Source organism: Gadus macrocephalus, chromosome 1, assembly GCF_031168955.1.
Source record: "Gadus macrocephalus chromosome 1, ASM3116895v1".
NCBI classification, from domain to species: domain Eukaryota; kingdom Metazoa; phylum Chordata; class Actinopteri; order Gadiformes; family Gadidae; genus Gadus; species Gadus macrocephalus.
The window spans coordinates 2,916,893-2,939,343 of record NC_082382.1 but is presented as its reverse complement, the minus strand read 5'-3'; the positions used below and the strand labels follow the sequence as shown (position 1 = coordinate 2,939,343).

The window sequence follows — 22,451 nt, the reverse complement described above, 5'->3', positions numbered from 1 at the left end:
GTGGAACTGACGCCCATCAATGCAAGTATTGGACTTCTGATTGGTGCAAATGCACCTAAAGCACTGGAACCATGGAAAATAGTCAACAGTGAAGGTAATGGACCCTACGCTGTCCAGACTCGTCTTGGATGGGTCATCAACGGCCCACTTGGACAAGAAGATAGCGACGCCAGCGATGCAGCTTCTGTACAGGTGAATCGCATCTCATTAGGAAAATTGGAAAAAATGTTGATTAAGCAGTATAATCAAGATTTTGTCGAACAGCACTGTGACGAACACGCTGAATTGTCTGTGGAGGACAAACAGTTTATGGAAATAATGTCAAGCTCAGCAACACTTACCAATGGTCATTACTACCTGAAGCTGCCATTCCGCGACTCCAATGTAGTGATGCCCAACAACAAACAAGTCGCCCAGCAGAGGGCGCAACACCTGCTGAAAAAGTTCAAAAGGGACCAGTCATTTTTTGAGGAATACAAAGGATTCATGCAAGATGTTAGCACAGAGGGATACGCTGAGATCATACCTCAAGATCAGCTGAGCCATGAGGAAGGTAAAGTCTGGTTCTTGCCGCATCACGGAGTCTACCACCCCCGCAAGAAAACATTACGCGTGGTGTTCGACTGTGCCTCATGTTTTGCTGGAACATCCCTGAACAAACAGCTCCTCCTAGGCCCCGACCTGACAAACACCTTGTTAGGTGTGCTCACCCGCTTTCGTCAGGGTCCAATGGCACTAATGACTGACATCAAAGGAATGTTCCATCAAGTCAGAGTGGCTGAGGAACACGTGAATTACTTGCGCTTTCTGTGGTGGCCTAACGGCGACCTAACCAAAGACCTTGCTGAGCACAGAATGTTAGTCCTCACCTTCGGAGCAGTGTCCTCCCCCAGCTGTGCTACATACGCCCTGCTAAAAACTGCTGAGGATAATGCACATCTGTATCCAGAGGAGGCCATTAGCACCATCAGAAAGAATTTCTATGTCGATGATGCCCTCAAGTCAGTTCATTCAATCGAACAAGCCACCTCTCTCTACCAGCAACTCACCGAGGTATGTGCTAAAGGAGGGTTCAAGCTCAATAATTGGATATGCAGTGACCGCTCTGTTCTCTCCGAGATCCCCGAAGCAGATCGAGCCAGTGGAGTGAAAACACTTGACCTAAGCAGAGACCAGCTGCCTATGGAAAGAGCCCTAGGCGTCCAGTGGGATGTTGAACAAGATTCCTTCACCTTCAGCATTCTGAACAAGCACAAGCCACTGACAAGACGTGGAATGCTGTCAAGTGTGAGCTCCATTTACGATCCACTAGGGTTCTTAAGCCCGGTGATACTCCCCGCAAAGCAGATTCTGCAGCAGCTGTGCAAGTTGAAGCTGGCGTGGGATGAGGCAATACCACCAGAGATGGCACAAACATGGGTGGGTGGATGATTTGATTCTGTTACACTCATTCAGTGTCAGAAGATGCTTCACACCTAGTGAATTTGGAAATGTAGAAATGGCACAGCTGCATTACTTTTGTGATGCCAGCGAAGTTGGATTCGGTGCTGTATCATACTTACGGCTAACTAACAGCGAGAAGGAAGTGTGTGTTGCTTTTGTTATAGGCAAAGCAAGGGTGGCTCCACTCAAGCACGTCACCATACCTCGCCTGGAACTGGCTGCAGCAGTCGTTGCTGTGCGCCTGGACAAGATGCTGTCAAAACAGTTGGAGCTCAACCTCAGTGAGTCAGTCTTTTGGTCCGACAGCATGACTGTCCTAAAATACATTGCAAACACCACCACTCGCTTTAAGACCTATGTAGCCAATAGAGTTTCCATCATAAGTTCACTGTCTAATGTCTGTCAGTGGAGACATGTTGGCTCTAAGATGAATCCTGCAGATGCAGCTTCGCGAGGCATGAAAGTTGGAGCCTTCCTGAAGTCCTCAACCTGGATCACTGGTCCTGACTTTCTCGGAAAAACCGAGCGTGAGTGGCCGGCAAGCGTGGACAAAGCATCGCTGCATCCGGACGCTGACCCAGAAGTGAGAGAGGAGGTCCTTTCCTTCGCTGTGACGTGTGTCCCGATAGGACTCACTATGTTGATGCACCTAGCCGTTCCAGAATCACTCCAGAATCATGCTGTGACCCCATGCTGTCAACAAGGTCACCATATATATCTTATGATAAAGTGAATTGCTTGCTTTATAATTTCTTGTGTGCTTACATATATCTTAAGATAAGGTAAATTGGTTACCTTATAACTTCTTGTGTGCTTAAATATATCCTAAGATAAGGTAAATTGGTTACCTTATAACTTCTATAACTTCTTGTGTATATTCTTATGTGTTAAAATTGTGTGCCTTAAAATGTCTTACCATAGAGCCAACTGGCTACATTATATACCCTTTTTATGTAGTAAATTGAATGCTTAAACATGTCTCCTTGTGGAGAAACATTGGAGGAATACAAAGAACATGTGTCCCTTTAGATCCCATGATGTATGAACACTCGGCGCGTGATAGCATGTGCACAACTTCAAGCTTCTTGTGTTGCCCCTCGGGCAAAATAAGGGAAACTCTGGAACGTTTATCAAAGGATCTTTTGTTATCAGGAGAGTAAAACAGGGAAATCTGCAGAGAAAGCTCAGTCGTTGGTCGTCACTCGGTCTTTTTGGTTCTTCTGCTCTTGGTGGTGTCGTGTGCTCTGCTCTGCCCTGCTCTTCTGCTTCCAAAAAACTGTGGCCTTCATAGCAATAGATTTTCATCTTAGGGACTCTGACACCGTAACGCTCGGTTCAGACTCTATTTTCTTTTTAGTTTAGATTTAGAAATCCAACCACGGACTTCATCTGAGAGTACGTTGGTAACTCAGTTTTAGAAATCCAGCCTTGGGCTCCACCCGAGAGGACGTAGGTACTTAGAACTCCAGCCTCAAGAGCCTCTTAAGAGAACGTTGGTACTTTTAATAGGAATCTTCTTTAGCACTAGCTTAGTCTCAAGCGTGATTAACTCAACAAAGGCAACTCTCGGGGTCGTGCGGTGTACTGGGGCACGAGAGTTGCGTCAACGTTAAAACCTGGGCTCCACTTGGGAAACGTTGTTAAAAACCTTAGTTCTAGAAACCCAACCTTGGCTCCACCCGAGATTAACGTTGGTACTTAGACTTAGAGACCCAACCTTGGGATCCACCCGAGATAAACGTTGGTACCTACTTTTAATAGGCCATTTTTCATCTATATTCTTCTTCTTTTACTGTCTTTTCTTTTCAAATCTATACTCAGTTGTAAAAGTTATTGTGTTTATTGGACCTAAGAATAAATCTACCTGACTACATTTGTAGTAGGTAAACTCAATCGTTCGAGTCCTTTTCCCTGTCGACTCCTCGACACAGGCAAAGCCGAACGACGCGCTCTCCCAGCTGATCTCCTCACGGTGAGTGGCGCATTGTACAGGCAATGGTTGATTGTGACTGACGTGTATAGGGGGTGACAAGGCAAAAAGATGCATCATCATTTCGCATTAACTATTATTATTTCGGGTCCGAATTAAAGTATTAAAGTAAACTGTTGTGAAGGGACTTAACAGAGTGACCTGGGTCGGACCGGATTACGACTGAGCCGAGCCGGACCGAGCGCCTCCGTGAAACCGACGATTCACGGAAACAAGCGGGCTCGACCTGGGTTGGTCCCGGGGAGCGTACGTGCGACACCCAGACTCACAAAACACACCCCTGCGGAGCGGTGTGTGTGTGTCGTACGCGACTGTTCCCAATAAATCACCGCGAGTGCGGTGCCAAACACTCGACAGCTGCACAGGCGGAAGAAGTATGTCCCACCACTAAACTGCTGCTGCACTTCTCTAGTTGGACAAGGCTCAAGAGAGCCGTGGCATGCACGGACGTAATTTGGGGGGGGGACACAGGGGACATGTCCCCTGCGCTTTTTCAAAAGGCCTTCTGGTCCCCTGCAGTTTTCTCCGTCCGGAAACCATGTTACGCTATGGTAAACAGAGACTCGTCAGGCACTAGGACCAAGCGGAAACGGCCGCTCGAGCTGAAGCCAGTTTGCTTTCGTTTAGACCTGCCCACAAGCTCCTCCATTGGCTCTGCATTCCTTGTGTGATTGGCCGTCCCCGCTGTCACTCCATCAGGTTATAAACAGCACCAGTACGTCTGCTGAAGCCGAGAGGAGTTTCAATGCACTGAGGAGGTTGAAGACCTGGCTTCGCAACTGCATGAAGCAGAAACGCCTGAACAATGTGGCAGTTTGTCACATACACCAAGAAAGGATTGATGCCTTGGACAGGAAGAAACTCTGCCAGGAATTCATCATTGCCAATGACCGAAGACAACATGTGTTTGGAAGCTTCATGTAGCTGAGAAGCCGCAAATATACTAACTGAGGCTGGTGGATCTGTTAACCTCGCCACTGTGTGAAAGAAACAAAGAGATAACAAATACAGTGTTATCAGACAAACCGTGTAATTATAAATATACACCCTTTCACACCTTAATTGCCACGATCATCCTGTAAGGCTTAACAAGACGAGAAACTACTATAACTGCCTAAAATGACAGTGGTACATTCATTTTAAATAAATTTGATCACTTGACTACTTACACTGAATTATGGACATTTTATTCAATTTCTCCCCACCTGTGATATTCCTGCCAGTTTGACCTCCCCACCACTGGGTAGTGCTATGTAAATGAGGTCTGTTTACCATATATTCCAAAAATAAGTGTAAAATTGGTGCTACTGAGATGGAGTGAAGTTGACTAACAAGGTGAAACACAGAATTGGGTGATAATGTTTTGCTACATGCTTTACAACCAGACAAACCAAAAAAGGGAACAGTAAACTTAAAAGTAGCAACAGAAAACTAGAAGAACTACTAGAAAACACAGTGAACTGAAGAGTTTTATAAAAAATATTTGTGTCCCCCCCACCTCTGAAATCAAAGTTTCGTCACTGGTGGCATGGATTACGAAACTGAAAGAAAAGCTAAGGCTAAAGATAAAAGAAAATGCACAATGTGGAGATCAAACTTCTGTCAAACAGGTAAAGAAAACAAACTACTTACCACTCACAGTCGATGACCTGCTCTTAGCAGAGGAGGCAATAGTGCGCTTTGTGCAAAAGAAACATTACTCCAGCGAATTGGCTGCACTGAAATCCGGGGGTGTAAAGAAATCCAGTCAACTGTACAAACTTGACCCCATTGCCATTGATGATGTATTGAGAGTTGGTGGTAGGCTGAGCAGGTCCGCTCTACCTGTGGAAACAAAACACCCTGCAATACTACCAAAAGAAAGTCACGTCTCAAAGCTCATTCTTCAACATGTACACAATAAAGTTGGTCACAGGGGAAGAAATCATATGCTCTCAACCCTACGACGACAGTACTGGATTCCTCATGCAAATGCAGCAGCCAGAAAGATCATCAGTGAGTGTGTGATATGCCTAAAGCAGCGCCAAAGACCAGGTGAGCAGAAAATGTCTGACCTGCCTGTTGACAGAGTCACAGCTGATGCCCCACCATTCACACATGTGGGCCTAGATTATTTTGGGCCAATAGAAGTTAAGAAAGGCAGAAGCCTAGTTAAAAGATATGGAGCACTTTTTACTTGCCTAACCTGTCGCGCAGTACACCTGGAGGTGGCGCATTCTCTCAATACAGATTCCTGTATAAACGCCATCAGGAGGTTTATCTGCCGCAGAGGCCAAGTCAAAGAAATCCGGACGGATAATGGAACCAACTTCGTCAGCACAAACCGTGAGTTGAAACAAGCCATTGCAGAGTTGAATCACAGTAAAATTCAGAAAAGCTTGATGCAGGATGGAATTAAATGGACATTTAACCCCCCATATGGAGCCCACCATGGTGGCGTATGGGAACGCTTGGTGCAGGACGTAAAAAGATTGCTGCGTTCTGTAACTAACCAACAAGCCCTAGACGATGAAGCCCTGCAGACAGTCTTCTGTGAAGCGGAGGCCATACTGAACGACCGTCCAATCACCACCTCCTCTGGCGATCCCAATGACATCGAGGCCTTGACTCCAAACCACCTTCTTCAGCTGAAAGGTAAACCCATCTTGCCACCAGGTTTATTCAAGAAGGATGACCTGTACGCTCGGAGACGCTGGAGGCAAGTGCAATACATCGCCGACCTCTTCTGGAAGAGGTGGACGACCGAGTACCTCCCTCAACTGCAAGAGCGGCAGAAGTGGAACAAAGTTCACAGAAACTTCACAGTTGGTGACATCGTGCTCGTGGTGGAAGAGTCCGCACCCAGAGGTGCGTGGCCCATTGGGCGCATCACCGACACCATGGCAGACCCCAAAGGGTGCGTTCGACGGGTCCGTGTCAAGACACAGACCAACGAGTTGGAAAAGCCCATCACCAAGATCTGCCTCCTGGTGGGGGTAGTTTAAGGGGCAACAGTGATTGTTCGCCTCCAACGGAGTCATGTTCTTGAACCTCTGACTCTACACATCTACAGATGCTCACTTACTGATTTAGTCCGTGATGCAATAGGCGTCACAACCTTTATGCTGAAAACATGCACACAGTCCATAAGCACACAGAACACATGCACACAGACCATTGCATACACTTGAAGCCTTTTTCCCTTTCAAGAAGAATAATTTTTGTTGTTTACGGACCAAAAACCATTTGTAAATGCACTTGAGTATGAACTTTAATAACAATGCAAAAAAAAGGAAAGCAAATAGCATTGAATTGTATGTAAGCTTACATTTATCACCGTACTTGTAATGGCCATTCACTTGTATATATTGTATATAGATTTGTAATTACTTGTTGTTCAAGAATTAGGGGCCGGAATGTAATGGCCGTTTCTGTTTTTTGTTAAGCTCACTTCGACCTGTGATTTGTATACGCCTACCTAGGCACAGGTGCGGGTGATTTTAGGTCACGCCCGCCGCTCTAGCATAGTTGGAAAGTAATGTCGGGCGGCGTGGCATGGTTTTGGGCGAGATAAAAAGATTTTACCACACCTAATGCAAGCATTTTGGATAATGGAAATGGAAAACCTTTGTTAGAACTTCATGCAAAGAAAACCGTTGGAATAAACCGAACCCTTTTTTGGAAACTTGTGTTTCTGCGTAAACTTGAAGCCGAATCCACGTCACCCACGGCCTTTAGTTTGGAACATTGGAAAATAGAAAAAAGGCCGTTACACGTGGTGTTTGATCGGTACCTTTCATGTATTTTTGGAATTTTCAATTGCTGCAATAAAATATGTTGTTGACTTCTGACAGTTCTCTATCTTTGCTGTTTAAATCTAACATTAGTCTATGAGTAATATATCGGCGGTAACCACTATTTTTGGTTGCGAAATTGCGCCAGCTGGGCATTCCGTGGTATTGGATGTGTTTTATAGAGCGTGCACTGCACGCTCTATATCGCCCCCCTCGTTCTATTTTCCACAGTTCAGACTTGTAATTAATACGTTTATTTTGTAATGGACTGCGTCTATAGCGCTAGCATCGGATTCCACCGCTACTCCTCCCCTTCCTGTTGCTGGCTTTCCCGTTTTGAGCTCCCCCTCAAACACGGCAACTAGGCAGTATGGCGAGTTTTGAAGAGGACTTTGACGGCGTTGTAAAGCTATCATGTTTGGCTCTTTCCGTCGAAAATTGCAAAGAACTTTGCAATTTTGCAAAAAGATTTGCCTACAGCATTTGCTGAGGAAGAAAGATGTTCTTGCACTATTTCGGATGGACACGGCTGCTGCTTCCCGGGGTTAGCCCCGCACTAGACAATTGTGATTGGTTTAAAGAAATAAAAACAGGCCAGCCCAGTTTCCCCCAGGATAGACGGCTCTAAATAGCGCGGTTCCAGACCATTCTACTTGCTGTAGTTTGGTCTGGCTTTGTGAGACTATAATCAACGTAGTCTCACAAAGACTCTGCACTCTGCACTGCACTGACACATTTAACGAGGCAGGGTTATTTGAAATTAATCATGTGTGAGAGGTCATTCCTCCTCCTGAGTGGGTAGGGTGTGTATTGCTACGTATTTTAAGCACATGAGCTGCCCCCACATAGCCACTAGGAAGCAGGATCGAACACACAAGCTGCATTACCCTCACATAGCCACTAGGAAGCAGGATCGAACAGATAAGCTGCAATAACTACTCCAGCCACAAATGACAGCACCTTTAGACAGGTGAGGATGGCGGAGCCATTACGTCACACCGGTCACGCCCACTTTGCATATGCCACGCCCACTTAACGATCACAGCGCGGAATTCAGATTGAGAGGCCAGAATCAATAGGGAGGACCAGGCAGAAGCCCGGGACTCGAAGTAGTGCACGATATTATTTTCAATACGTGTTAGATACAATTCCCTCCCTTTTGCTTCATACTTACCATACCGAAATAGGCCCACTTTAACAAATAAAGTGAGTTAAAAGCGAACAAGGATTGGACTACTTTCTTCAAGAAAAAACGCAACAGTATTGAGAGTGTATTGATAACAGAAATTTGATTCTGCAATCAAGCAAGATATCGCTGGTGTTGGGCAAAATAACCTGCTGAGCACATCACATGTACATTATAAATATAGCTAACTCCTACCCTAGCCTGATGAGCACATCACATGGCAGTCACATTACAATATAGTCAACTTTTAACACATAACACACACATAATATATAGTCAGGTCAAGGCCGGAGCCGAAGGCCCCATTTCTCAGCCAGGCAGATGTTGTACACTCAGACAATGCACCGTTTCATCCTCAGAACGGGAGGGCCACAAACAGGAGACTCTGTGAGGCTCTCCCCCGTCAGGAAGAACACAAGAAGATACACATGCATACACTAGGGCCTGGAAGGCAAGGTCAAGCAAAAACACACAGAACCATACACATCTCAAACGCACACTCCTCATCGAGAGGAGGATACAGCATAAGAGTGTATCACACAGGAACTCATCTCCCTTCTTCTGCAGCAGACCTTCCACGGAGGCGAAGCTCTGGACGAACCATCAGCGCTGATTAGGGACTTAGACATATTCGATCTCTCACGCTTTATGACTCTGTATAACCGTTGCCACTTTACTTAATAAATCCAAGGTCCTCGTGCCGACAGACTTTATTACCTCTCCGTCTCATTTCATCTGGTCCAGTAACTAGACAGACCGTTTTTCCCTACAATTTGGTGACCCACGACGTGATTTTTTCTGAATTGAACCGCAACTGGGAAACGAGAGACGGAGAGCGGCGCGACCTCGGGACCCCGGAGCACCGGACCGATTCCTGCAGTCTCACCTCGCGTACGCCCAACAAAAGGTAGGCAGAACCTGTTGATAAAATCCAAACTCTGCATAGTTATATAGGAACCACATTAGGAGGTGAGACTGTGAGAGCGGTTCGCTACGGGATATCTCGTGGGGACGAATAGAGCTGCATCCCAGCATTTCCCCATAAACCCGATTGACCCTGAACGCGTGACACATCGAATATCGGCTCGTTGCATGGTGAAAGAATACCCTCGAGACCATAGGGCCTATAATAATCGGTCATAGTGATACAAGACTACCGATGGCCGTGTAATGGATGCCTGGGCCAAGAATGGAACCCAGAGGGGTGCCTGGGCCGCGGGTGGAACCCAGAGGGAATGAGAAGAAAAAACTAGGGCCTATAAGAATCGGTCATAGTGATACAAGACTACCGATGGCCGTGTAATGGATGCCTGGGCCAAGAATGGAACCCAGAGGGGTGCCTGGGCCGCGGGTGGAACCCAGAGGGAATGAGAAGAAAAGAGAAGGGCCTATAAGAATCGGTCATAGTGATACAAGACTACCGATGGCCAAGTAATGAATGTGTATTAAATAATTCTATGTGGTAAGAAGGTTAGAGTCCCTTCGCAGAGGAAAACAGTATGCCTGGGGCACGAGTGACACACAGAGAGACAGTGTGTGTATGCGCGAGTGAGAGAGAGAGAGAGACGGGGTTGCTGTGTGTGTGTGTGTGTGTAAGAGGCCCCGAGAGAGAAAAAATAAAAAAGAGAACGAGCGTATCTGTGGGCCGGCTAAATATAGAAATAAATCATTCAATGATAACCCGGGTGTGTGTGTGCAGCGTTTGCTTGCTTTGTTATGCTCAACGCTATGTGTGCAGCGCTTGCTTGCTTTGTTGTGCTCAACGCTATTTTGCCGTGTCTGATGATTGTAGGCGCGGGACACAGAATGAGAAGTCTGTTGATATGTTTCTGTGTGCGTCTGCGAGAAAGAGGGAATCTGTGAGTGAATCAGTGGGTGTGTATGCGTGGCCCGCTCTATCTTGACCCGTTAAAACGGGTAAAGGAAAGAATAGATAGATTGATAATAATGAATAATGTCTCTCTGACGTATTGCTTCGGTCTATGGCTTAACCTGCGGACCTAGATAAATTGACAATGATAAATAACCTTTTTTACTGTGTTGCTTCAATCTACCGTTTGACCCGTTAAAACTAGACCTAGATAAGTTGACAAAGATAAAGGATATCTCTTTGACTGTGTTTCTTTGAATTACTACTGGACCTGTCGCATAGATAAACTACGATACTAAACAACATCTCTTTGCCGCGTTGGTTGACGATTTAGTCTGTTGAAACAGATTAATCAATAAGGAGAGATAACGATTATTGGCTATGAGGAATATCTGGATGTATTGAATAACGACTCTAGGCCCTGTTGTTGTTTTTTGCTTCCCCCCCCCCTGTTTTTTCCTCCTTTTCTCCTCCTCCAAGAGTGACAAGAGTTACCCCCTAGTCTCTCATCCGCTCTCGTGTGTTAGACAGGCCACACAGAGTTATAGCATCACGGCCGCCATTTTTTGAGTTCTCTCACTCAGTCCCAAGCCACACCTCTCCCTCCGCCAAATCTGGACCACTCCAGCCCTGCCCTTCCCCAACTACACCGCCCCCTGCTGGACCACTCCAGCCCTGTCCTTCCCCAACTACACCGCCCCCTACTGGACAACAACAACCATATCCTTCCCCAACTACACCGCCCCCTGCTGGACCACTCCAACCCTGCCCTTCCCCGACTACACCGCCCCCTACTGGGCCACTCCAACCCTGCCCTTCCCCGACTACACCGCCCCCTGCTGGACCACTCCAACCCTACCCTTCCCCAACTACACCGCCCCCTGCTGGACCAGCTCCTCCTAGCCGAGTGTTGATGTGTCCCTGAGCAAGTTACATGGTGATCACAGGATTCAGGAATAATTATCTAGAAATCAAAACATGAGCAATTAGCGTTAAAAATTGTCTGCACACCACTCCACAGGAGTCAATGGGTTCAATGGCGCCAGGGTAAAGTGACTCATCAAAAGAGGAGCGGACCCAACCCATGGACTCTGCGTGGATAGGTGGATGTTATTTTGGTGCTTGGACCTGACGAGGTCTAGGTGCCAAGATAACAACACAAATAAAATATTTCCTTAGAGATTATGATAAGTAATAGACAATTTATTAAAAGTGATCTTATAATTTAGAAAAAACAATCGGCAATATTTAAAAATCAGACCAAATAAGTATGATCAAACGTTATCCAAATTTCTAATTCAGGCTATCCACAATGACAAACGTCATTTAAAATATGACGTCTGGAACCGTCACCTTATCGTGGTGGAGAGGTTTGCGTGTCCCTGTGAACCTGAGAGCTGTGTTGTCTGGAGCCTTGTGCTGCTGGTAGGGTCTCTCATGGCAGAGTGGTCTCAGGTGAGGGGCCAGACTAAGAATGGTTCACAAAACTCCAATGAAGAACGAAAAAAGAGGAGATGTGACCCGGCCCGGAGGAAGCCCGGGGCCCCCGTCTGGAGCCAGGCCCAGACGGAGGGCTCGATGGCGAGCGCCTGGTGGCCGGGTTTGCCACGGAGCCCGGTCGGGCACAGCCCGAACAAACTACGTGGCACCCCCCCTCTCTTCATCCCATGGGCCCACCACCTGTGGGAAGACCCGTTGGGGTCGGGTGCGCAGCCACATGGGTGGCAGCGAAGGTCAGGGGTCTCGACGGACCAGACCCGGGCGGCAGAAGCTGGCTCTGGGGACGTGGAACGTCACCTCGCTGTGGGGAAAGGAACCGGAGCTTGTGAGGGAGGTGGAGCGCTATCAGTTAGATCTGGTGGGGCTTACCTCCACGCACAGTCTCAGCTCTGGTACCGTACTCCTGGATAAGGGTTGGACTCTATTCTTCTCCGGAGTTGCCAAGGGCGTGAGGCGCCGGGCGGGTGTGGGGATACTCATAAATCCCCGGCTGAGCGCCGCGGTGTTGGAGTTTACCCCGGTAGACGAGAGGGTCGCCTCCCTGCGCCTAAGGGTTGTAGGGGGGAAAACTCTGACTGTTGTTTGTGCGTATGCACCAAACAGCAGCTCAGAGTACTCGGCCTTCTTGGAGACCCTGAATGGAGTCCTGTATGGGGCTCCAGTAGGGGACTCCGTAGTTCTGCTGGGAGACTTCAACGCCCACGTGGGCAACGATGGAGACACCTGGAGAGGCGTGGTGGGGAGGAACGGCCTCCCTGATCTAAACCCGAGCGGTCGTTTGTTATTGGACTTCTGTGCTAGTCATGGATTATCCATAACAAACACCATGTTCGAACATAAGGGTGCTCATAAGTGTACCTGGTACCAGAGTACCCTAGGCCGAAGATCGATGATCGATTTCGTGATCGTGTCATCTGATCTGAGGCCGCATGTTTTGGACACTCGGGTAAAGAGAGGGGCGGAACTGTCAACCGACCACCATCTGGTTGTGAGTTGGATCAGGGAATGGGGGAAATTTCCGGATAGACCTGGTAAGCCCAAACGAGTAGTGCGGGTGAACTGGGAACGTCTGGAGGAGGCCCCCGTCCTAGGTATCTTCAACTCACACCTCCGGCGGAGCTTTTCTGGCATTCCTGTGGAGGTTGGGGGCATTGAGCCGGAGTGGGCGGTGTTCAAAGCCTCCATTGCTGAAGCTGCGGTGGCTAGCTGTGGCCTCAGGGTCTTAGGCTCCTCAAGGGGCGGTAACCCTCGGACACCGTGGTGGACTACGGTGGTCAGGGAAGCCGTCCGACTGAAGAAGGAGGCCTTCCGGGATATGATATCCTGGAGGACTCCTGACTCGGTTGCAGGGTACCGACAGGCTCGAAGGGCTGCAGCGGCTGCCGTGTCGGAGGCTAAGCAGCGGGTGTGGGAGAAGTTCGGAGAGGCCATGGAGAAGGACTTTCGGTCGGCACCAAAGTGTTTCTGGAAGACTATCCGGCACCTCAGGAGGGGGAAACGGGGAACCATCCAAGCTGTGTACAGTAAGGATGGGACTCTGTTGACCTCAACTGAGGAGGTCGTCGGACGTTGGAAGGAACACTTTGAGGAACTCCTGAATCCGAATAACACGCCCTCTATGTTGGAGGCAGAGCTCGAGGTTGATGGTGTTTCGTCGTCAATTTCCCTGGTGGAGGTCACTGAGGTAGTCAAACATCTCCGCAGTGGCAAAGCCCCAGGGATTGATGAGATCCAGCCAGAAATGCTAAAGGCTCTGGGTGTTGAGGGGCTGTCATGGTTGACACGCCTATTCAACATCGCGTGGGAGTCGGGTACAGTGCCAAAGGAGTGGCAAACCGGGGTGGTGGTTCCCCTGTTCAAAAAGGGGGACCAGAGAGTGTGTGCCAATTACCGGGGTATCACACTTCTCAGCCTCCCTGGTAAAGTCTACTCCAAGGTGCTGGAAAGGAGGGTTCGGCCGATCGTCGAACCTCAGATTGAAGAGGAACAATGCGGTTTTCGCCCCGGACGTGGAACTACGGACCAGCTCTTCACTCTCGCAAGGATCCTGGAGGGGGCCTGGGAGTATGCCCATCCGGTCTACATGTGTTTTGTGGATCTGGAGAAGGCGTATGACCGGGTCCCCCGGGAGAAACTGGGAGGTGCTGCGGGAGTATGGGGTAAGGGGGTCTATCCTCAGGGCCATCCAATCTTTGTACTCCCAAAGCGAGAGCTGTGTTCGTGTTCTCGGCAGCCAGTCAGTTTCGTTCTCAGTGGGTGCTGGTCTCCGCCAGGGCTGCGCCTTGTCACCAATCCTGTTTGTGATATACATGGACAGGATATCGAGGCGTAGTCATGGTGGGGAGGGGTTGCAGTTCGGTGGTCTGAGGATCTCGTCACTGCTTTTTGCAGATGATGTGGTCCTCATTGGATCATCGGCCTGTGACCTTCAGCACTCACTTGATCGGCTGGCGGCCGAGTGTGAATCGGCTGGGATGAGGATCAGCACCGCTAAACCTGAGGCCATGACTCTTAGCAGGAAACCGGTGGATTGCTTACTCCGGGTAGGAAATGAGTGCTTAGCCCAAGTGAAGGAGTTCAAGTACCTCGGGGTCTTGTTCGCGAGTGAGGGTACTATGGAGCGTGAGATTGGCCGGAGAATCGGAGCAGCGGGGGCGGCATTGCGTTCGCTTTACCGCACCGTTGTAACGAAAAGAGAGCTGAGCCGCAAGGCAAAGCTCTCGATCTACCGGTCGATCTTCGTTCCTATCCTCACCTATGGTCATGAGGGCTGGGTGATGACCGAAAGGACGAGATCGCGGGTACAAGCGGCCAAGATGAGTTTTCTCAGAAGGGTGGCTGGCGTCTCCCTTAGGGATAGGGTGAGAAGCTCAGCCATCCGTGAGGAACTCGGATTAGAGCCGCTGCTCCTTTACTTAGAAAGGAGTCAGCTGAGGTGGTTCGGGCATCTGGTAAGGATGCCCACTGGGCGCCTTCCTTGGGAGGTGTTTCAGGCACGTCCAGTGGGGAGGAGACCTCGGGGAAGACCCAGGACTAGGTGGAGAGATTATATCTCAACACTGGCCTGGGAACGCCTCGGGATCCCCCCGTCAGAGCTGGTCAATGTGGCCCGGGAAAGGGAAGTCTGGGGCCCCCTGCTTGAGCTGCTCCCCCCGCGACCCGACCCCGGATAAGCGGATGACGATGAGGATGATGAGGATTTAAAATAAATAAGCAAAATAAAATAAGAAAGGATGCGTATGTGAGCCTGTTCTCGTGTGTGTGTCAGGGCTGCCGAGGTAGGGGAGAATCCTCTCCTACTCCGAGTGATGGAGTACACAAGGGGATACACAAGCACACTTCAGATAAAACAATATGGTTAATTAGTAAATAGAAACAATGTATCAATTCAGTGTTGAATAAACTAGATAAGGACAACGTAGAGGGTTTGGGTTTGGCATAGTAGTGAATCAAAATGTGGAAAACACTCAATGCAATCAATAGGTAGAATAAAAGGTTTAATTAGGTCGTCCAATTTAAATAGATAGTGAAGGGCAATCGGGTAGAATTATGAAGAGAATTGTGATTTTAAGTAACGGTTAAGACAGAAGTATGTCGCCCAATATTGAAAATGCAAGTTTTAATATTGTGATTTTGTTTTCTTTCACATCTCCCTAGTTCAGGACAATAGGTGGATTGACGCCACATCTGCTGGGAAGGAGTCATACATGCTATGTTGTCAAATTGGATTCGGAAGTAGTGGGTTTACCTTTCAAATGCCACTACTGCTGCTGCAACACTTTAATAATTTTAACTCTGATAAATTACCTTTTGTTTTATAGTTGCCCTGATGTGTATCTTTTACGCACACACACGCTGCATAGGGCAGATGCGGCTGAAGACTGTCTCCATCCCTCCACTTTGCGATCTATACCACCATATAGGTGGGGATTGATCGTATCCCAGGTACGGCATCCTGCACTAAGCCAGTATGGAAGGCTGGTTAGCCAATGACGGGTAAGATCCCACCTTGAAGCCCGGGACAACCTAAAACAGGCACAGTCACGATTACTTGGCAGACTCACTGTGAGCACTGGCTCACTTGAACATGAAGTGACGAACTGCAACCATCATAGGAAAAGCCGGCTGATGAAAGGTGGAGGGGGAACAGGAGTCAGATATGTCAGCTCTGGCAGCAGAGGTGGTCTTGGAACGGGGCATGTCGCGTTTTATTTTATTTTACCTTTGTGGTATAGAAGGCCACTAACGCATGAACGTTTTTTCGGTTTAGTGCATGACTTTGGAACAGCGTGGTTTCAGGCGGCTGATGGTAAACCCACCCATATTGGGCTTTGGATTTGGACACACTGGTTTTGATTTCCCTTCCCAAAAGATTGGTTTCAGTTTGCTGATGCTTGAAGTTAGACGTTTCGACGTTGGTTGCACCAACGGCGTTCTTAGATTTGCTTATCATTTAATGCGCATGGTTTTGACCATTGCGCAAGGAGGGGGAGGTTTTGAGGAGAATTAGGACATTTTTTGAAAACAAGGTTTTTCTTCACCATACTTGCAAACAATGATTGACATCCAGCTAAATGAGTGTGAAATATTTGAAAAAACAGTGTTCAACAGAGGGGTAGAAGCAGTCCCATCAGACGACCAAAGTGCGGCTACGGTAATCAAGGTTCTGACTAGAGAAGTCATGCCAAGGTTTGGAATTCCGTCACAAATTAGCTCAGGCGATAGGGCAGTGTTTATTCAGAAAACACTCAAACAAGTGATTCAACATTTGCATGTCGAATAAAGACTAGTCTGGGTCTACAATCCTCAAACCACAAGGTATGGTGGAGAGAGGAATGGGACGCTTAAGACAAAGATTAGCAAAATTAAATTAGAGTACTAAATTAAAGGACTAATGCACTACGACTGACACTAATGAGTTATCGCATGAAAACTAACAGAACGACGCATCTAACCCCGCATTAAATGCTTAAGGGTCGACCCATGCCTTCACTTGACATTCGAGGGTCCCAAAAGGGACTTCTATTGGAGTAATTAGAAACAGAATTAAGGAAAATATGTTTGAACATCTAACTGTTGTACATAAGTTTGTAATTCCAGCAAGAGAAACACAAAGTTCCAGGGCCGGAGGAGGAGCCAGATGCAGACACGCCCGGAGCCAACGAACTACCCAAGAATGATGCAATCAAATTTCGGCAGGGTTTGAATCAGTCCTGTTTTGGTGGTCCACTATTAACAAAAATGTTAATTGGATAAATAATATATACTATAATCAGCAACGGTTTGTCAATTTTTCCACGGATAAGGTCAAGGGACTATATAGATATAGATATGCTATTGGCAGAGCAAGGAGGGGTGTGTGGGATGATAAGGACAACATGTACTTTTATCCCAACAACACGGCCCCTGACGGGTCGGTGACAAGGGCCCTGGCCGGCCTTCGAGCTCTTTCCGTCCAGATGGCAGAGGACTCTGGGATCGACAACCCCATGGAGAAATGGATGACTGACATGTTCGGCAAGTGGAAGGGCCTTCTCATGGCCGTCCTGTCATCCCTGGCTTGCTTTGTCGGGATTGTGGTCTGCTGCGGGTGTTGCTGCATCCCCTGCGCCCGCACCCTCTGCTCACGCCTCATCACCACGGCCCTCGAAAAGGAGAAACAACAGCCCCCTCCCTACTCCGAAGCGGCCCCCCTCATGCCCCTTCTGGATTGCCAGGACCAGCTTCCCCTGGACGACCAGATAGTGCCTGCAAACTTTGACTGTGAGTATGGCCTCCCTCACCCTGCAACCTTTGACTTTGAGTACGAGCTCCCCTACACACTCCCAAACCCCGCCATCGACTGCATCCCCGCCGAGCCGGACATCTACCCGTGAGTGCTAGTGGCCTCTCCAGGTGCACGGCCCCGGCGTCCTGTTTTCACCACCGTATGCTGAAACCCCACCACGGCACCCCCCTTCCCCCCCCCGCCTGTGACGTGCTAGTAACCTCTCCAGGTGGGCTGCCCCATTCCCGTCCCCGCCAACGGCACCACCCCCCCTCCCACCTGATGCACCCACGTCGCCCGGACCAGGGATCTGCGTTCCGGTACCAGGGGCTGCGGCCCGTTCCCTTAAGGCTTGAGGGCGCCCCTGGCTGTATTTGCTTCTGTACGCTCCACTGTTTTTAGCCGCTCCCATATCTATGCCCGCGTCTACGCAACCGACGCCGGGAACGTAAATGTTGTTGTTTATATCGCTGTCCCACTAGATGGAGCTCGGGGATACACACGGGCGAGATTCCAGGGGCCTTGATTGCCCGTTTATCAGATGAGGTCCTGAGCGCAGTTGAATAAAAGGGTCTAATGCTCAGGTGGCGCCTTGCGTCCACCTGCCCGTGATGACGCTCAGGGCTATTCCGTGGTTTCAGTTGTTCCCGTGCCCCGTGCCTACCCTGGATACCCCATGCGTGTGATTGCTTATTGTTACACGACCAGCTAACTCCTCCTCACATCCTTAGTGTGTGGTCATCTAGGGATGGGTTGAGGGGGATTGCCATTCGTTATCTACCTCATATCTTTCTATTATTATTACTATTATTTAGGGACACGTTTCATGGTTGCATTTCTTTCCTGTGATTGTTATTGTGTAGTATTTGTGTGATTGTTGCATTTTTGTTTATTGTTTACTGTTTGTTTTATTGTTGCATTTCGTTGTTATTATTAGGGTTTGGTGTTAGTTTTGTTGTTGGTTGTTGTTGTTTTTGGGTATCGTTTGATATTTGTTTTTTGTATTATTGTATGCTTGTGGTATGTTTGTTTTTTGTGTATTACCTGCTGCCACTTTACTTGGTATTGTCTGTTCGCGATGTAAGGCCGGGGTGGATGCCACCCCCTAGGTGGGGTGTGTATGGTATACCCATGTTTGAAGCATGGGCGGCGTTTCTCCCACGTGGTTCCCCATACACCCGGTCCAGCGAGTTGTTTTAGTCCCATGCTCATGGACGTTTGTTTTTATGATAATTTTGCCTTCTTTCTGTTATTTCTAAAAAGTGTTATGATGGTAGTCCCGCGCTGGAGTCCTATCCCTCGTACCCCTAATGAGTAAAAGTCGTCTGGCGACGACTTGAGGGGGATATGTTGGGCAAAATAACCTGCTGAGCACATCACATGTACATTATTAATATAGCTAACTCCTACCCTAGCCTGATGAGCACATCACATGGCAGTCACATTACAATATAGTCAACTTTTAACACATAACACACACATAATATATAGTCAGGTCAAGGCCGGAGCCGAAGGCCCCATTTCTCAGCCAGGCAGATGTTGTACACTCAGACAATGCACCGTTTCATCCTCAGAACGGGAGGGCCACAAACAGGAGACTCTGTGAGGCTCTCCCCCGTCAGGAAGAACACAAGAAGATACACATGCATACACTAGGGCCTGGAAGGCAAGGTCAAGCAAAAACACACAGAACCATACACATCTCAAACGCACACACCTCATCGAGAGGAGGATACAGCATAAGAGTGTATCACACAGGAACTCATCCCCCTTCTTCTGCAGCAGACCTTCCACGGAGGCGAAGCTCTGGACGAACCATCAGCGCTGATTAGGGACTTAGACATATTCGATCTCTCACGCTTTATGACTCTGTATAACCGTTGCCACTTTACTTAATAAATCCAAGGTCCTCGTGCCGACAGACTTTATTACCTCTCCGTCTCATTTCATCTGATCCAGTAACTAGACAGACCGTTTTTCCCTACACTGGAGGTAGAGGCGGCCAACGTGAATGCACTGAAAGGTGAGATGCAGGCTTCTAGAAATAGATGGGATTCTTTCCTCTCTGAGGCATCATTGATTGCTCAGGAAATGGATATTCCACCTCGATTCAAAGGAGAGGTCAGCCGTGAGAGGAAGAGGCTCCCCGGTGAGACTTCGGAGGAAACCAAACAGAAAGACAGTGCAGGTGCAACATTCCGAAACAGAGTTTTTCACCGCCATTGACCACATAATTAGTGACTTAGATTCTCACTTCCAGACCATAGCAAATATTTTTGAAGAATTTGCCGCCATACCTAAAGTGGGCCAATTAAGTGACAGTGATATTGCTTCTTTGAGTCAGCCACTGATGGCTAAATACAGAAAGGACCTCACACCTCAATTTGAGAGGGAAATCATGCATCTCAGTTCAATATCTAATGCCACGTTCCCCTCAGTTTGCAGCTGCCTTGGTCTCTTGAATGCAAGTTATAAAATGCAACACCAGAGCATTTTTGGAGAGGTCTGCATTGCTCTTAGGATTTTTTGCACTCTCCCAGTTACTGTTGCTGGTGGAGAAAGGGCATTTAGTAACCTGAATCTTATGAAGAATTATATGATGCTTTTTGCTGGTAGGCATAATAGGGCCCCTTTAACTGTTTGGTTGGTTTATTCAAATATCCTTATTAGCGCTTCTTATTAGGCTATGTAGGGCCTAGCTTAATTAATGACATAATCAGGCCGTATAGAATGCAACATGTTTATTAGCCTAACTTTCAATAGATGAGGAAAAACATGAACGTCGCAATAACGAGGCATAGTGTTACGAGTAGCATATGTGTGTGCGGGAGAATGGCAGTGTGCGTATGCGTGTGTGAGTGACGTCAGCGAGTGAGTGGACGAGCGAGGAGAGCGAGCGGTTGCGCGTGTCTAGTGAAGAAGCGAACGAGTCCGGTAGAATAAAGTAGCCTACCTATCCTGTCAATAATCGGTGGCCGCTTCATTCCGACCTATAAGCAGACAAACTGCCAGTCAAATCGCACAAAACAATAGAGACAGGATCACAGAGGCAATTTTTTTCGCGCTTGGCCCACGAGAGACGCCGAGATCGTTTAATGGCCTGTGGCATGTGCCACCGCGACCACTGACATACCATGGCATATGCCGTTCTGGAACGGTAACTGCCGTTCTGAAACGGTAACTGCCGTCGCGACCACAGACATACCATGGCATATGCCGTTCTGGAACGGTAACTGCCATTCTGAAACGGTAACTACCGTTCTGAAACGGTAACTGCCGTCGCGACCACTGACATACCATGGCATATGCCGTTCTGAAACGGTAACTGCCGTTCTGAAACGGTAACTGCCGTCGCGACCACAGACATACCATGGCATATGCCGTTCTGGAACGGTAACTGCCATTCTGAAACGGTAACTACCGTTCTGAAACGGTAACTGCCGTCGCGACCACTGACATACCATGGCATATGCCGTTCTGGAACGGTAACTGCCGTTCTGAAACGGTAACTACCGTTCTGAAACGGTAACTACCGTTCTGAAACGGTAATGCCATGGCATATGCCTTTCTGGAACGGTAACTACCGTTCTGAAACGGTAACTGCCGTTCAGGTGGAACGGTAACTGCAGTTCCCAACAATGGTATGTGACACCAGCATAACTCCTCCGTATAATTTCAAGACAGGTATTGCCATAAATGTAAAGGTATATATTTGGTATTTATTGACACAACATCACAACATAACGCCGTAAATAAAGGGATTTACACGTTTCTCTCGTCCGTGCTGTTGTTATGATATTTCCGATCTGTTTGTTGTTGCTTTTGTAATGACAGATGCTTTTGAAAACAGCCGGACTTGCTCCGGTGACGGTAGTTATAGCCTAGCCTTCTAGGTGGCCATAGAGCTATAGTCTATTGCTTTGTTCCAATATCCATACTATCCGCAGTCATTATACTTTATTTTAGTATGACTTCTTTTTTATATAGTTTGAGTACGTAGTGCGTTGCAATTAAGATCAGGGCGAAAGGAAGTGTAGTGAAAGGACCCGGATGGTATACTCAAAACGGTCAAACCGATGAGTGTGGAATCGTGGATTGTACACCTTTCGTGCTCCACGGCAGCGATCTTAGCTACGTAGCTGAAGAGGCGGAGCCAGGCTGAGCCAACGTCGGCGCATTTTCTTTAATAGGTCCATGCATTTTCCACGTATCCTGCATTAATGGAGTCATTTTGTTGTTTTAATAGCTTTATAACTACTATGTGTAAAGTGTTCACCGTTCAAAGCGAGATGTTTATTGCGGTTGCGATCGTAGTTTCCGTTAGGGGTGGCACTGTAGGCTATGGCTAGACAGTCATCCATTTTTCCACTCGTGTTTTATCAAGATGTTCTAGTGATCCAGTGTCATAAACCTTTCTATATCGACATGATCCAGTGGTATCATGGCATACAGGCCAAAAGTTTTTCCGCTGGCAAGCCAATTATGTTAATCGGAAGTACCATTTCCTACTGGAACCACCGTTTTTCCGCTGGCATGCCACTCATGTAAAATGGTATTACCAGTTTCTACTGGCACCTACCGTTTTTCCGCTGGCATGCCACTCATGGAAAATGGTAATTACCAGTTTCTACTGGCACCTACCGTTTTTCCGCTGGCATGCCACTCATGGAAAATGGTAATTACCAGTTTCTACTGGCACCTACCGTTTTTCCGATGGCATGCCACTCATGGAAAATGGTAATTACCAGTTTCTACTGGCACCTACCGTTTGCCAGTAGATATTCCTTTCCTGTGGTATTTGCCCGTTCATACACACATACCACTCATGATTCACAGCTACACAATCATTCTTATAAAAACGGTAGGTGCCAGTAGAAACTGGTAATTACCATTTTCCATGAGTGGCATGCCATCGGAAAAAC

General features: G+C 47.9%; 2 protein-coding genes across 3 annotated transcripts in view; both read left to right on the top strand.

The window, feature by feature from the left end:
* The window catches only part of LOC132465732 (protein NYNRIN-like), a 30,403-nt gene extending 13,611 nt beyond the window's left edge, over nt 1–16,792 (top strand). The window contains exon 2 of the mRNA XM_060062475.1: nt 16,581–16,792. Coding sequence (XP_059918458.1) covers nt 16,581–16,636 — 56 coding nt within the window. The 3' untranslated portion in view covers nt 16,637–16,792. The remainder of the gene's footprint in view (nt 1–16,580) is intronic.
* On the top strand, nt 4,963–6,915 carry LOC132465721 (uncharacterized). Of its 2 annotated transcripts, none has more exons than XM_060062462.1 (2): nt 4,963–5,758; nt 5,939–6,915. In XM_060062462.1, exons 1-2 carry the CDS (start codon nt 5,362–5,364, stop codon nt 6,415–6,417), a joined length of 876 nt encoding a protein of 291 aa, XP_059918445.1. In that variant the 5' UTR covers nt 4,963–5,361; the 3' UTR covers nt 6,418–6,915. The 2 variants fall into 2 exon arrangements, with proteins under 2 accessions (XP_059918445.1, XP_059918437.1); XM_060062454.1 differs by having other exon boundaries at nt 5,933–6,915.
* Nucleotides 16,793–22,451: the final 5,659 nt, after the last annotated feature.

Bases quoted from the DNA above. Each gene is read 5' to 3' on its own strand.
- LOC132465721 (XM_060062454.1), top strand. From the start codon at position 5,362: ATGCTCTCAACCCTACGACGACAGTACTGGATTCCTCATGCAAATGCA. The intron at 5,759-5,932 runs GTGAGTTGAAAC...CTAACCAACAAG, and splicing joins CAACTTCGTCAGCACAAACC to CCCTAGACGATGAAGCCCTG.